Here is a 13856-nt window from a genome sequence, read left to right on the forward strand (position 1 = left end):
TATCCTAACCAGTTGAATGTCTTAAGGCCTCTCGTAGAAAGGACATAGATGTGTCTCTGTTTGCGTGGTCGCTAGGAGACACACCAGTGTGTTATTGGTGATTAGCAGCAGCTGAACGAGCGACCGTCGTCTCTGTCTGAGCGCTGTGCTCGTGTTTCTGCCCAGTTCACGATGCCGCTGGGTTTGAAACCATGCTGTGCTGTTTGCAAGACGAACTCTTCGTCGATGTGGAAGAAAGGAAACCTGGGAGAAATCCTGTGCAACAACTGCACAGGAAAGAGCAGCAGCGGCGGAGCATCAGGACCCTCCATGTCCTCCAGCACTCAGCCCAGCAACGGCGGGGGGAAGCAGGTGTGTGTGTGTGTGTTAAATTGTGTCTTTAACCACCTTAGGAAGACTGTTGTCTGTGTTAACAATGTCACTGAAGATCAAGGTAAATTCTGGGGCTACAACAAGTACAAAAAAACTGCTCCTCTTTTCTTTTTGACCTCAACTTTATGTTTATTGGACAAAGTTACACAAACACACATTCTAGTTGTTTCATCTTTGCTCCCTTTTTCTGTTTTGTATCGCCGTAAATAGACAGTCTTTGTATTTTTGAGACGAAACAAGCACTTGGAAAGACGTCACCTCAGACATTATGATGGACATTTCTTTTATCTAATCGATTATCCAATATTCAAGAGTTGTTGGCCTACATTTTGTTATAGGTGAATGATGAATGTTATGTGTCTCTTTTGCCTTTAGTCCAAGCAGGAGATCCACAGGAGGTCTGCACGACTGAGGAGCACCAAGTACAAAGCTCCTGCATCTGAGAAGAAGGTGTCGACAAAAGGAAAAGGAAGAAGACACATTTTCAAACTCAAAAATGTAAGTTAGAGATGGATGTGATCAGAAAATTGATTTATTTCTCTTGTTTTTATGTTGCAATATGACTCGAATGCGTTTGACCCCTGTGTGCGATCTCTTTCCTCAGCCAATCAAAGCACCAGAATCTGTTGCAACGATCATCACGTCAGAATCTGTGTTTTATAAGGTATGGTGTCAATCCCCACCAAGCAAAACTAATCGTGTGTTTCTATTCAATAGCATGTTTTCAGCAGTTCTTCTTGTAATTGCAGGTTTAATTACAGCACGGTAGCACCAAACCTTCATCCTCAGTGTTTATATTTGTATCCGCAGGGTGTATACTATCAGACAGGAGATGTCATCAAGGTAACGGATGAGGAAGACGGGAAGCCGTACTACGCTCAGATTCGAGGCTTCGTGCAGGACCAGTACTGTGAAAAGAGTGCTGCGCTGACTTGGTTAATCCCCACGCAGGCCAGCCCAAAGGACCAGTTTGATCCTGGAACGTACATCGTTGGTGAGCAATGAGAAATTTATTTGATTCTTTTTACAATTTTTACGCCATTTATGGTTATTTAAGTTAAGCGTTTGCCTGTTTTGTATTAGGTCCAGAGGAGGATCTGCCCAGAAAGATGGAGTACCTGGAGTTTGTGTGCCACGCCCCCTCTGAATATTTCAAGTCACGCAGCTCTCCGTTCCCCACCATCCCCATCCGACCAGAAAAAGGCTACATCTGGACCCACATAGGACCCACGCCAGCCCTCACTGTCAAAGAGTCTGTCAGTGGTAGCAGTTAACGTGACTGTGATATGGACTTAGTCTGTTGCTTTTAAACAGACGTATATGTACATTTATGTAATATAAGGTAAACAAAAATGGTTGTTAACCGCAGCCATTACTTCAGATTGAAGACAGGTTGTAATTTGATACAAAAGAAGGTGTACTATGTTTCAGACACGCACACAGCTGCAACATTGGAATACTTTTGTATTTAGTAATAAACAAAAAAAGCTCTTTTCTACCATGCCCTTTGTCTGTGATTGTTTAAAAATAGCATTTATTCACTGTTATCCCTTTGTGAATTTACCTGTAAATGGTGTAATTATGGAAACAAAAGATAATGTGAGCAAAGTTAAAATGATATAAACAGTAAATAAGTGTCCAGTGTTAATAACACGCAGTACAGCAGGTGTGATGTGTTTGTTCTTCCAGCATCCTCTTGATGTTTACCTGATTTACACCTGAGTTGTGTGATTATGCTCTACAGTGGTCTCCTTTGTGCCAGTGCAGCTGTGTCAGACTCATGGTGGGTCTGTGATGTAGGAAACACACACGACTGGTATTCAAGACATCACTTTCATCTGATGCAGCAGATTATGAGCACCAATATTGTACTGACACACACTATTCTAATTCATATGAGCCAAAAATAGTGCGCCATCAGTCTTATGCGGGGAAATATGTTGCAGTTGTCTGGTGGACTTTGTCTCCATCCTACTACTGGTCAAGCATGCGAAAATGCAACATAAATTACTAATATGTTACTTATTATGATTATCATTAATATTAATATTATTACCTTAATAAAAAAACTAAACTTTACATATGTCCAGCACAAACAGTTTTTAAAGGTAAAGTCTTTAAAGGCTTTCTCTCATTGTTTCCGAAGACGGAAGTGCGCAGCAGCGCAGCCTCTCGCTCTGCGTCTGCGCTCTTGGATCTCAGTCAAACTTTCAAGCTTCAGTTGGTCTGTGAAATCCCCAGTGAGCGAATATCTGCGATAGTTTCCCGGTGCTCTTGTTGGGAAATGGATGTTTCACAAACGTCAAATGGATTTTCCCCCTCGTTGATTGGACATTATGAACTTTTCTTAACCCAATGAACAGACAGGATTATGGGCAAATTCCAGTCCAAACTTGGTGAGATTGCTTTTAATACATCGCAAACTTTAGTTTTTTAGAAAAGATGGAATCGCTTCTAACTTATTCGCCTTTCTCTCTTTATTTGGACAGCTTCGAAACGTAGACAGAGTCCTGAAGGTAACAGCACAGACACTGTACAAACATTAAATCTACAATGTGTTTGTACATGTGTTCATACATTTATTCTTTTATGCTCTGCAGGTGGTAGTTTGGCTTCTAATGTGCTGAGCTGTCAAAGGGAGCTGGAGCGGATCCACATCCACAAAACCAAACTGACAGAGGTACAAAGTTCATTTGTATTATTTTTCATGTTTTATATTATTTAATAATGGCCTATCACATACAGACGCAGGTAAAACTAAACCATGGGGCCACCCACTTCAGGTATTACACAACAAGGATCCTATGATACTTATTTTGGTTCCCTTTAACACTGTAATGGTCTGGTACTGATATATGAGCAGACAGGCTGGAAGCTGGCACAATATCTGCAGCTTTCTTCACAGATTCTAATTGATAATATTGATAGTAATTTAGTTAATTTAGACTCTAGAGATGTACTAAACACCAAAGAGAGTTTGGGGGAGATTTTCTTGAATTATCTTAATCGAGATTAAAGATATAGGGTGTCATATACATGTGATTTGCTATATTAAAATGGTTTGGCTTTATATTGATGATAAATAGCACATATGTATTTGAGTCTGTCCTCTTAAATGTATGAGAGCTGTATATTAACTCTGTTCCCATAGTGAAGCAATAAAAACAGAGGCATTAGCAGCAACCCCCTACTGGTTTATTGCAGTGCCAACAGTCTCATGTCAGTTAAGCCAGTTTTGGCATAAACAGTATTTGCTCACATCACATCCAGAGAGACATAAAAGGTACTTGGAGGCAGTCGTATATTTATTCTTCCGCCCTTCCTCCTCCATCTCTATAAAGAGACTTCCAAGTCTGTGAAGTGCAACACGGCCACCCCCCCTCCAAACAGCAAGGTCTTTATACCCAACTGCACTGAAAAAAAGTCTCCACATCTGGTACTGCTTTCCTTCTCCAGCCAGACAGACTGTACTGCAGAGGGGCGGGTGTTTGACTGCGTAAATGGCATCACATGTTGTAGACCATTGGCATTAATGACCCAGTCACGTTTGGGCCCCCGATGCTGTTTGAGAGAAAAGTAATTGTCCTCTTCATTAAACACACTGATTCAATATGTGTAACCAGATTATGCGGCGAAAGTAAATCTCAGCAGTTTATGTGTTTCCAAAGATCACAGGGCTGCTTGTAGGAACAGTAAATTCAGTTTGTGATAAACAACCAACATGACGTTTTCACTTTTCTTCATCTTGTTTGATCTTCTAGCGTCCTAAGTCATGAGATTTAGAGAGTTGACACCAGTTTTTGTTGTTTTGAGGTTTTTAAAGTGTTGGAAGTTGAGGATATATTTGCACTGGGCTGTATGGAAGTTCTGGAAAGTTCTGCAGTTTGGAAAAAAAATATGTAGACTGCCAAGTTGTATAAGGGGTTGTGGTGGAGTTTCTGTGCTTGTTAATGGCAGAGAGCTTCCTGCGATTTCAATTTTCCAGCCTATTATAGTTTGACACTCCATGACACCACCACTGTAAACTGCAAAGGGGTCTCATTGTATTTCTTTCTGTCAGCTTTCTCACATGAACCCTCTTTTTGCATCTTTGATGGGAAGTCTTTGCCCAATTACTTTACATTTGAAGAGTCATTTGAAAAATTACACCTTAACATTTCTGACATTAAGATAACTTTTATTTTTTAATAAAAGCAATTTTTTTTATTTACATACCTGTCAAATACCAGTGACTCAAGGTCAGGTGTCAACAACATCACTTTTTTTTAATACAAACCTATTTGCTTTGCTATGATCTCTAGATTGTGTGTGTTTTCATAAATATATAATATACAAATATTGTAACATCCAAGAGCATCATCATGAGCAAGGATTTAATCTCTTCACACGTCCACCTCATATTGTCTGACATAATTGATGAGTAGGAGTGGTTACTTTGACTTCCAAGCTCAAAGAAAACTATTCCGCTTGTTATTTTGTTTGCACCATTAATCCACCCCTCAGTCCAGTTCACAACATTTGTACCAATGTTCTTCTGTATTATGTTCATGCACGTTACTTTAAGTGTTGAAAGGGTTGGTCTTTGTGATTATATTTGGGTAAAATCCACCCTTGAAATCCAATTTATTCAATTATGTCCCTCTTTTATTTTGAAAATCCCTCCAGAATTTGTAGTTTTCTTGTTATATTATATTATTATATATATTTATAATTATTCTGAGCTTTTAACAGGTGAAGTTTTTCTGTAAGGTTGTCTCATAGTTCACACACCTTTTCATAGATACTTTGAAAATGAGGACCTCTTAACAGTCACTCGCTATTAGACAAAAATGGGGCTTGGTTTTGATATGTTTCTGCACATAAAGACCAAAGTCACTGCAGCTTGTTAACACTGATATAAGTTCCAGTGCAGAAGCCATCAGAGCATCATTTCTTTATGTCTTACAGTGAAACTTCCTACCCAGGTATCAAGTTATCAGTAAAGCTGTTGGACATTCTTGGTGAGACAAAGGCGGCTACTGTCCTGCTAACACTTGAAACTTTGTGATACCAGGATGTATAATGAGGGTGTACAACAGAGAATAAAGCAGAAGATTCTTCCAGGCACACACCTTCCTGCTACCTCCACCGTCTCTTCAACTTCCCACCCTTCTTTCACTGGAAATGAATCCCAGCATCAAAGCTTCAGAGCAGGCAGAGCGTGGCGAGCAGAGGGTGTGGAGAGAGATCGGTTGTGTTGCGTGTGTGTGAGGTTGTGCACTCGGATTATCTTTCCCGCATTAGTGAGGCGTTCGAGATGCTGGATTGTTGTGTTGAGAGATAAGAAAAGTCTTGCTGGTGCTTTCGTTTCTCTCGTGCTTTGCAGTGCTGACCTGAGAGAAGAGAGGTTATGTACGATCAAATGTTTTTTAAATGACAGGAATGGATATGAATCTTATGGTTTTATACTTTTATTGTGGTTTGAGGAGATACTCAGATCCTTTGCCTAATTGCTAATGCTGTAGATATGTATGGTTTAGCTCATTTTAACAACTGTATATACTGTTGTGTCTTTTTAACTTTTCATGAGCTCAGAAAAACATGACCATGCATTTTCCAATCCCTCCAAGAGGGTTTTAAATAGTTTTATTTAGCTGAAATGCCCCCATGTTGTAAAAAATAAAATAAAACATGAAGTGCCCTTTACAAAGCTAATCCTAACCCTGATGAGCTTTTAGACCATAAATGCATCACAACTTTCTGCGCGTTGGTGCCCTCTTTATTTTTTCCAGTCTGCCACTGAGTAGAAGTATAAAGTTACATAAAATGGAAATACTCAAGTAAAGTCCAAGTCCCTTGGATTTGGAGTAGTACAGTAAGTGAGTAAATGTACTTAGTTCAAACCCACACAGACCTCTTATCTTTTCCCCTTCTTTCGCTCAGTTGCTGCCTTACACTCGCCACTGGCCACTCATCGAATGCATTAGAAATAACTTTTGTGATTTTGACACAAAAACCACAGATGTTCAAGGATTGTTCAGCCTTTCTCACATCTGGAAAATAATCCTCACACTCATCAGACATGGAAATCACTTAATTGCTTCCTCTGTGCTTCCCCTCTCCTTCTCCTACATGTGTGCTCTCTGTTAATCTACAACTCTCTCACTTGTTTCACAGAACTTGTACGTAGAATTGAGGGAAAACAAGTCAGACCGAAACTGCAACCTTAAAGGTTAGTAGAGAATTACATGCATCAAATTGACATTGTTCACTTTCTATGTATTATAAAGAGCTTTATTAGTATTATAAAGAATGTGTGCATTAAAGTTTTGAAACCTTGTTGCTTTCAAGGAAAAGGAAATAGTAAAATGAAACACATCTGTTTTGTATTTGTGTGGGAAAGCTTCAACCTTTGGATACACAGATTTCAGTTCACTTTTAGTTTCTTCCCTGCTGCCAAACATGTATTGAAAACAGAGCTTGTGACAAGGAATAAATTAATTACAAAGGCACAGCATGTCAACACAATAATTAGAGTTATTAAAGAGTCTACTGGGTAACGATATATAACAGTCCAGCTCTGTGTGTTGTTCAGTGGTTCTGCCACCAAAGACAACACCTGGAAGAGGGCACAGCATCCACTTCCAGGTGAATAAACAGACAAGGAAGAGGAGCGGCCATGCTGGTGTGAGTACAATATCAACATGTTTTTTAATGTCTCAACAACTTTAAGTACCAGATGGGTGAGATGTGTCTGGATGATTAATAGTACTGATTCTGGTGAGATGTGTTTTTTTAAGTTTGTGGCACGCATGCAAAGTCACGCATCTGATCCTAATCAACAGTGCATTTTTATAATTACACACTGAGGTTTTTCCAGTTTGGGTCAACTCATACACCACATAAATTACTGTAAACTTTAATTCTACCCAATAAACTACAGAACTGCAGTTTTACAGCAGCATTAAGCTTGTTTTCTTGACTATATGGGCACACACAGGTCACAGAGTGTAACGTGGTGCTCGATGAGGACACTCAGCAGGAGTGGGTCTTCACACTGTACAACTTTGACAACAGTGGGAAGGTCACCAAAGAGGTAGGTTTCATTCACACATAGAGTATGTTGTTTAAATAAAGTCCTGTTTAAAGTAGCTTGCCTTGTACCCTGTGTGTATATGAATGTGTGTGTATTCTGCAGGACATGTGCAGTCTGATACACTCCATGTATGAGGTTCTAGAGGCATCAGTCAAGCTGTCTTACGGTGGCTCTACACCCCTGAAGATAAAGCTAGTTGTAAGTCCAGCTGCTGCAGAAAAGACCTCACAAATAGGTAAAAGGTCATTTTTATTGTTGCTTAAGAACCATAGACATACATTGAAGACAGTCTCAATGTGCAACTCAACACCAAATACTATCACTGCTGTGGTGATAACAACCCTCTCTTACTGAATATGGCAGCAGAGAGGCAGCAGAGTGCGTCTCAGGAGGCAGGAACACCAGAGAGAAGACTTTATTGTGCGGATGAAAACATAGAGCGCAGAAACCACTACCTGGATCTAGCTGGCATTGAAAACTATACCTCCAAGTTTGACAATACAGGTATAGAAAGTCCTCTGTTGCTGTTAATGCTTGTCAGTATATAGACATTTCATGAACTGTTATCATCTGGAAATACAAAATTAAAGTCATTTTTCTTCCCTTTCTTTTCCAGAATCTCCCTCCCAGGAGCCAAAACAGGATTATCACTCTGCTCTTCAGCACCACCCTGTGGTAATCAGAGACAACTGCAGCTCTTCTGAGCCTCCCAGAGGCCTCTCTATCCCTCATTCCCTGAGAAATAAGGCCATGTCAGTGGGGAAAGACAGGAAAGGAGGAGAGGGAAAGTCCTGTAGGTTACATGGCCAGCACCCTGCTTCATGGTGCCTTCCTTCCCAGTGTCAACCTGCAGCACAGCGTACTCACAGCAAGAGGCTTCGCTCCAGGGCACAAGAGGCTTCCTCACACCTTAGGCCCACACCAGGGGGAGATAAGGAACTTTTTTCCCACCTTCAGCCCTCCTGTGGCACCCTGGACTCTCCAGCCCAGAGACATGAGCACCATCACCACCATGAGCACCATCATCATCACCACCATCACTACCACCCTTCATAAATGCATTTTAAGCACATATGAGACAGATGAGAAGAGGTGGTGTACTGATATATGGGTAGTTTTGGATTTCACCTCATTTGCATTATAAGGAATTGTTATCTAATACAAACAAACCCTGAAAGATTACCTACTCTAGATCCAGGAAGGCCAGTTCAATGTTAACTGAATGCTACTTTTATAGCTTTAGATTGACATGTTCCTCTCAGGTTGATCATCACTTAAGCTTTAAAATAATTTTTATGTACACTTTGTAGAGAAACATAGCTGCATTTTAACCTAAAACATGAAAACTAACCACCATTGCATATTAACAATGTCTTTTCTGTTTGAATATGTTAAAAAAAAATTAGAAATATACTGTGTCTTAAGTTTAAAAATGTGTTTTATTTTGAAATGGTCACATCTTTGCTTCCTATATTCAAATTACAATAACATAAAGTTTTTTTTCTTGTCTTTCTTTCATGCGTCGTTTTCTGGCCTGAATATGTTGTTGTAATTGTATTTTTCTATATCACTGGCAGCATACAGACAATATAATGTCACACTGAGATACCTTCATGTGTATCGGATGTCTAAAACCGCAGTAAACATCGGGTTGTTTTTAGACTCTACATCTGCACTAATGTTTATATCAGGAGAAATCCACCGTGAAAGAGTCAGCAATACCCATGTCTCCTCTGGCAGAAAGCTCAGTAGACCATAATGCATTGCAAAAATGAGACATGTTGTTGTCATTTCAGAGAGTTTACTGAGGCAGGTTTGGAGAATAATGTATGTATCAAAAAGTAAATAACAGCACCTTATTACAAATGACCTTCTCAAATGCATTAAACACTGCAAACTGCCGATGTTTCTGTGGTACAGATTGGATTGTTTCTGTATTGCTGTTCTATTTTCGGCTCTCACAACATTGTTTTCGTTGGTCCTTGCAGCTCATTGTGTGTAGTGTTGGTCTCTCAAAGAGGTGTGAATAGTGACCCAGTGCCATTTTAATGTTGTTCCAACTTATCTCTCTGGCAAAAGTTGCAAATAGACACTGTCCCCGACGAAGGACGTGAGACAGCTGTTTCTATTAATAACCTCAACCCTCTTACCTACCACGAGACCTCCCTGTGCCTTGCTCCCGTCTCACCACAGCAAGCCTGGTCCTAGACAAGTGCGCAACACGCAGACAGACAGCAACAGAGGAAATCAACAAAGCAGCAACCACAGAGGAGGCAAAACACTGACGCGCAGAGCTGTTTGACTGCAGCTCTTGTCAACAACCAGGAAACTCAAAGATCTGTTTGTATAAAAAAACAGGAATAAAACCTATAAACATGAAATCACTGCGATTTATTGCTGCTGAGGGCTTCATCCAGAGTGGTCCAAGTGCTGTGGAAAACCTGAACTGTGTGTCTTTTAACCTCTACCCACTTCTCTTTAAGGCCTGCTACCTCCATGAGCAGGCTGACTTGCTGCATGATTTGGTCAAGGTATGGCCTCTTCATGAGCTCAACCTACACAGGATCCTGGGAAAGACAGTCGACTGTCAGATGGACCTCACCGCCCGTACTTGCCGGCTTTGTCTGAAGGCCATTTTAACTGGCTTAAAGGTATTTAAATGGCCTTGTGTACCTCATCATATTCATGTCAAACTCATGTTTTGGTTGCATTTTGTGTTTTTTCAGTTCTTGCACAATTTTGCATTTGATCAAGAATTGGTTATGGGCTGACGAGAAGAGTCACTTCAAAAGACTTTATCCGATCATTCCCCTTGTTTTCTAAAGGATTACGTGCCTGTCTCCTCCAAGAAAAACCTATGCCAAGAACTTGCATGTGGTGGACCTGACTGCCCTGAAGGATGTCGAGTACCAGGCCTGCCCCTGCCAGTCCACCCTGGGCCGATGGGCAAGAACCCAGATCCTGACCCAAATGTGCTATGAGACCATGGTGGACATGCAAGCCATCGACTGGTCCCAATCTGCCTCCGAAACATCTATTAATGTCCGTCTGAACGGCTTCGTCACAGGCCGCAACTATGAGCTGGTGGCTCAGGCCTTCCTCCTCCTCCGCTACTGTCCATTGAAGCTTCGTTTTGTTGGTTTTCGGGCTGATTCCCTTGCTCTCAAGCAGCTGTTCTATGTTCTTCGCCTAGCAGAACCCGAGTCCATCTCAAAGCTGGAGGTGGTCCACAATGTTCCCCTGGAGGCCGTACACTTAGAGGTGCTGCTGTCCAGGGTGGAATTCCCTAAATTACAGTCTTTGACCCTGCCGGCTGGGGCGTTGGATGTTAGGAGGTTGGGCGCTGATGAAGAGGATCTGCTGGCCACCATCGGCAATCTGCTGGCAAAACTGAGCAGCCTGACTGAGCTCTATGTTAGCTTCTCCACTCTAACGGGACACCTACGCAGACTGCTTAAGTGAGTACATGGACAGAGCGAGGGATAAAGGAAGACAACATGGGGTCCTTGTTTGTATTATCATGTGAATGAGGGGATGGATGGCTCTGTTGGCAGACTTACGTGCACACTGCAGCATCAAGAGCTTTATTATAGCTCACAATAATCGCCTTCAACCAGCGTCACAGCACATTCTAGCTTTGAGGTACTTGTTTAACAATGGGAGGTATTTTGTTGTTAAAATTGCTGATATGATGCCAGAGTGAGGACAGACAGCTGCACCTGGCCACAGCGGCAGGTTAGCCAGAAACCTGCTGGACAGACTTCACATTTCAAATGGAAATAGAACAAACAGGAGCACAAATCCCAAACAAACAGAGGGGGTCACAGTGTGGGAGTTTAAGCATGTTTTTATGAAGTAAAAGGAGGAAAATGTTGCAAAAAAGAAACATAAACATGGAAGGTAGTTTGGGGATATAAGTATTTGTCACAATACTTAAAAGACTGAATATTGAACTGACTTAAAGGATTTCCAGCACCAAGACTAAATTACAAATCCTACATGAGGATACAAACTACATGTATTTGCTATACACTATATAAAAATGTACATTTGTGTTCTGGTACCACTGACCTTTTTCCCCCTTTAATTTTCTTTACCCAGTCCTCTCAACACTCCACTGCAGTGCTTGGAAGTGGCCAACTGCTCCTTGAACCGTTTGGACATGACATACCTTTCCAACAGCCTCCACAGTGAGGCCCTGGTCCGCCTGGACATCAGCGGGCATGACATCTTCGGCTCTTTCTCCACCAGTTTCCACAAACTGGTCAGCCGTTGCTCTGCCACGCTGGCCAGCCTGACCCTTGAAGAATGCAACATTGAGGACGAGCACATGGACGCCTTCACTAACACTCTGGCTTGCTGTCAGGGGCTGGAGGAGCTCAAAATCCTGGGAAACCCTCTGACGTCTGCAGCCCTGTTGAGGTTATTCTCCATACTATCTGCAGGCTTTCCTAAGTTAAAGTACATAGAGGTACCAGTTCCCCGTGACTGCTACTCTGAGAATGTCACTTATCCTCTTGATGATTCAGACCTACTGCAGTACAACAAGGAGTTGTTTCAGGAAGTCAGGGGCCAGCTGATTGGGATCCTGGAAGGAGCTGGTAGAGGGAATGTGGAGATATGCACCCCACTCATGGGGGCCTATGACCCAGACATTAATGAAACTAGCAACGAGCTGGGAGTGTCTATGTTAAAAAGTTTTAATGGCGTCATTGGGAACTTCATAGGAACCATAACTGACGTGGACAGCAGGAGAGCAGAGGCTCAGAAAGATAATTAGTGGGGGTGCCTGTGGAAGGATCAAATAAATGGGTTGACACCCAAGGGTCATGAACTCAGATCTTTTACATGAGTCGAGACATTTGTGTAAAGCAGACCTGAATCTTCAAACCTTACAGAAATGTTCATGCTTTGATGACTATGAATGACCCCTGCAGACAATTTCTTGCTTTTTAAGTTGGATTGTGCTGATACGATACCGGCCAAAATCACTGGATTGGATATCATAGAGACTCTTTCACAGTTTGAGCGTGTTTTTAAATGGCTAGGTTGAGCAAAGTGCATCCATACAAATGCCATCCCTATTTTTAAGGCTGTGTTTAAAAACAACAACTATACAACTATATTAAAATATAAAATATGTTAGGACTGTTCTATGCATGACTCACGGCCAACACTGTGAAAATACATCATATTTTATCACATATGTAGGACCACGATCACTTATGAGATATTATCTGAACAGGGAATCATTAATTTTCCCAGTGTTTCTCAGTGTGCAAGGCAAACAGATGTGTAGTGTAGGTAGATGTAGCTACTGTGAGTAGTGGGTATAGTAGATACTTGAAGTTTGCCTGGGATTTTTCTTAGCTATATCTGTTGTATATGTTTGTGTGTATATGCGTTGGTTTAAATGTATATTTTTGGATTTGTAAAGGTAAACAGATATTTGCACTGTGGGACAGATCCAAATTTAGTAAGTATACAAATGTAACTGTTATATTTTGTCATACTAATAAATCAAATCTTCGAATAGCCTACTATCCATTGTATATGGTAAAAATGCAACACTCCCACATCTTTGAAAATGTACATTTCTTTAATGAGTACTGTCTTATATAGATCACATTTCATTTTAAATACTACACCAGGAGACAATTATGCACCGACCAAAGATAAGGATTAAGAGCTTCGAGCAGGAAGCATCTACTTCTTCATCCACTCCTCTTTTTCTTTCCTCTCACGGACCACCTCAGCCAGATGGGGTGTCAGGTAATGGACATCCTAAAAGGGAAATGATAGGAAGATAAATAAATGAAGGTTAACAAGTGAAATTAGGATCAGTATCACAATTAAAATCATTTGAGATTCAAACAATTTTGCTGACTCCAGGTAGGTAGACATTACGACTGAAGAGCCTCCAACACCTACATTTTATTGTGGTATTTTTGAATTTCACGTTATGACAACAGTTGCATATTTTACACTGAGAATTTAATGTTTTCCATCTGCCTGCAAAATGATTAAGTAGGTAGTTAAAAGTAATGAAATTAGTATTACTGACTATACATGTACCATTTAAAACGACATACCAGTAAGGTGGGGGAACAATTCAGTATATTAGTATGCCTTTACATTACATTAAACACAGATTTAAATTAGTTTAATGAACCTCTTCATATTTTGTCCACTGTTCTTTGGGGAGGATCTGCTGCTTCATGGAGAGATCCATTGCCCTCTTGATCCTGAACATCCTATCGTTGTACTGGTCCTCTGGAAGCCTCTTCAGAGATTCTTTCACATCCGAATCCTCATAGATTGTATCATCGCGCATTAAACCTGCCACAGACAACACGCAATGAATGAAGATGCTAAAAAGGAAAAAAATCACTGATACAAAAGCCCATAT

The 13856-nt window shown here is 41.0% G+C and overlaps 4 protein-coding genes across 4 annotated transcripts in view; 3 read left to right on the forward strand and 1 right to left on the reverse strand.

The window, feature by feature from the left end:
* Positions 1 to 6: 6 nt before the first annotated feature.
* Positions 7 to 1875, forward strand: gatad1 (GATA zinc finger domain containing 1). Its single transcript, XM_035681314.1, has 5 exons — positions 7 to 351; positions 748 to 870; positions 977 to 1036; positions 1183 to 1366; positions 1456 to 1875. Exons 1-5 carry the CDS (start codon positions 172 to 174, stop codon positions 1644 to 1646), a joined length of 738 nt encoding a protein of 245 aa, XP_035537207.1. The 5' UTR covers positions 7 to 171; the 3' UTR covers positions 1647 to 1875.
* Positions 1876 to 2613: 738 nt separating this feature from the next.
* Positions 2614 to 9278, forward strand: LOC118342820 (protein naked cuticle homolog 2). The gene is made up of 9 exons (XM_035681483.1): positions 2614 to 2768; positions 2862 to 2888; positions 2973 to 3052; positions 6529 to 6583; positions 6947 to 7038; positions 7352 to 7447; positions 7550 to 7682; positions 7811 to 7951; positions 8064 to 9278. Exons 1-9 carry the CDS (start codon positions 2744 to 2746, stop codon positions 8501 to 8503), a joined length of 1089 nt encoding a protein of 362 aa, XP_035537376.1. The 5' UTR covers positions 2614 to 2743; the 3' UTR covers positions 8504 to 9278.
* A 343-nt stretch (positions 9279 to 9621) lies between these two features.
* lrrc14b (leucine rich repeat containing 14B) lies at positions 9622 to 12982 on the forward strand. Its single transcript, XM_035681073.1, is given in 4 exon segments — positions 9622 to 10098; positions 10273 to 10281; positions 10283 to 10905; positions 11549 to 12982. Coding segments are annotated over 4 exon segments (1587 nt in total). The 5' UTR covers positions 9622 to 9822; the 3' UTR covers positions 12228 to 12982.
* A 45-nt stretch (positions 12983 to 13027) lies between these two features.
* The window catches only part of LOC118342511 (cytochrome b-c1 complex subunit 7), a 1879-nt gene continuing 1050 nt past the window's right edge, over positions 13028 to 13856 (reverse strand). Inside the window, exons 3-4 of the mRNA XM_035681074.1 lie at positions 13620 to 13786; positions 13028 to 13231 (exon numbers count right to left, since the gene is read on the reverse strand). Coding sequence (XP_035536967.1) covers positions 13154 to 13231; positions 13620 to 13786 — 245 coding nt within the window. The 3' untranslated portion in view covers positions 13028 to 13153. The remainder of the gene's footprint in view (positions 13232 to 13619; positions 13787 to 13856) is intronic.

The sequence above is a fragment of the Morone saxatilis genome, unplaced genomic scaffold (assembly GCF_004916995.1).
Source record: "Morone saxatilis isolate NCDOM2014 unplaced genomic scaffold, NCSU_SB_2.0 Contig9, whole genome shotgun sequence".
Taxonomy (NCBI): domain Eukaryota; kingdom Metazoa; phylum Chordata; class Actinopteri; family Moronidae; genus Morone; species Morone saxatilis.

What these genes read in the sequence shown, in the direction of transcription:
- LOC118342820 (XM_035681483.1), top strand. Translation starts at nt 2,744, where the DNA reads ATGGGCAAATTCCAGTCCAAACTTG. An exon ending in AGAAAAGACCTCACAAATAG is followed by an intron (nt 7,683 to 7,810) that starts GTAAAAGGTCAT and finishes TGAATATGGCAG; the next exon opens with CAGAGAGGCAGCAGAGTGCG. An exon ending in CTCCAAGTTTGACAATACAG is followed by an intron (nt 7,952 to 8,063) that starts GTATAGAAAGTC and finishes TTTCTTTTCCAG; the next exon opens with AATCTCCCTCCCAGGAGCCA.
- gatad1 (XM_035681314.1), top strand. Translation starts at nt 172, where the DNA reads ATGCCGCTGGGTTTGAAACCATGCTGTGCTGTTTGCAAGACGAACTCT. An exon ending in CAGAATCTGTGTTTTATAAG is followed by an intron (nt 1,037 to 1,182) that starts GTATGGTGTCAA and finishes TTGTATCCGCAG; the next exon opens with GGTGTATACTATCAGACAGG. An exon ending in TCCTGGAACGTACATCGTTG is followed by an intron (nt 1,367 to 1,455) that starts GTGAGCAATGAG and finishes GTTTTGTATTAG; the next exon opens with GTCCAGAGGAGGATCTGCCC.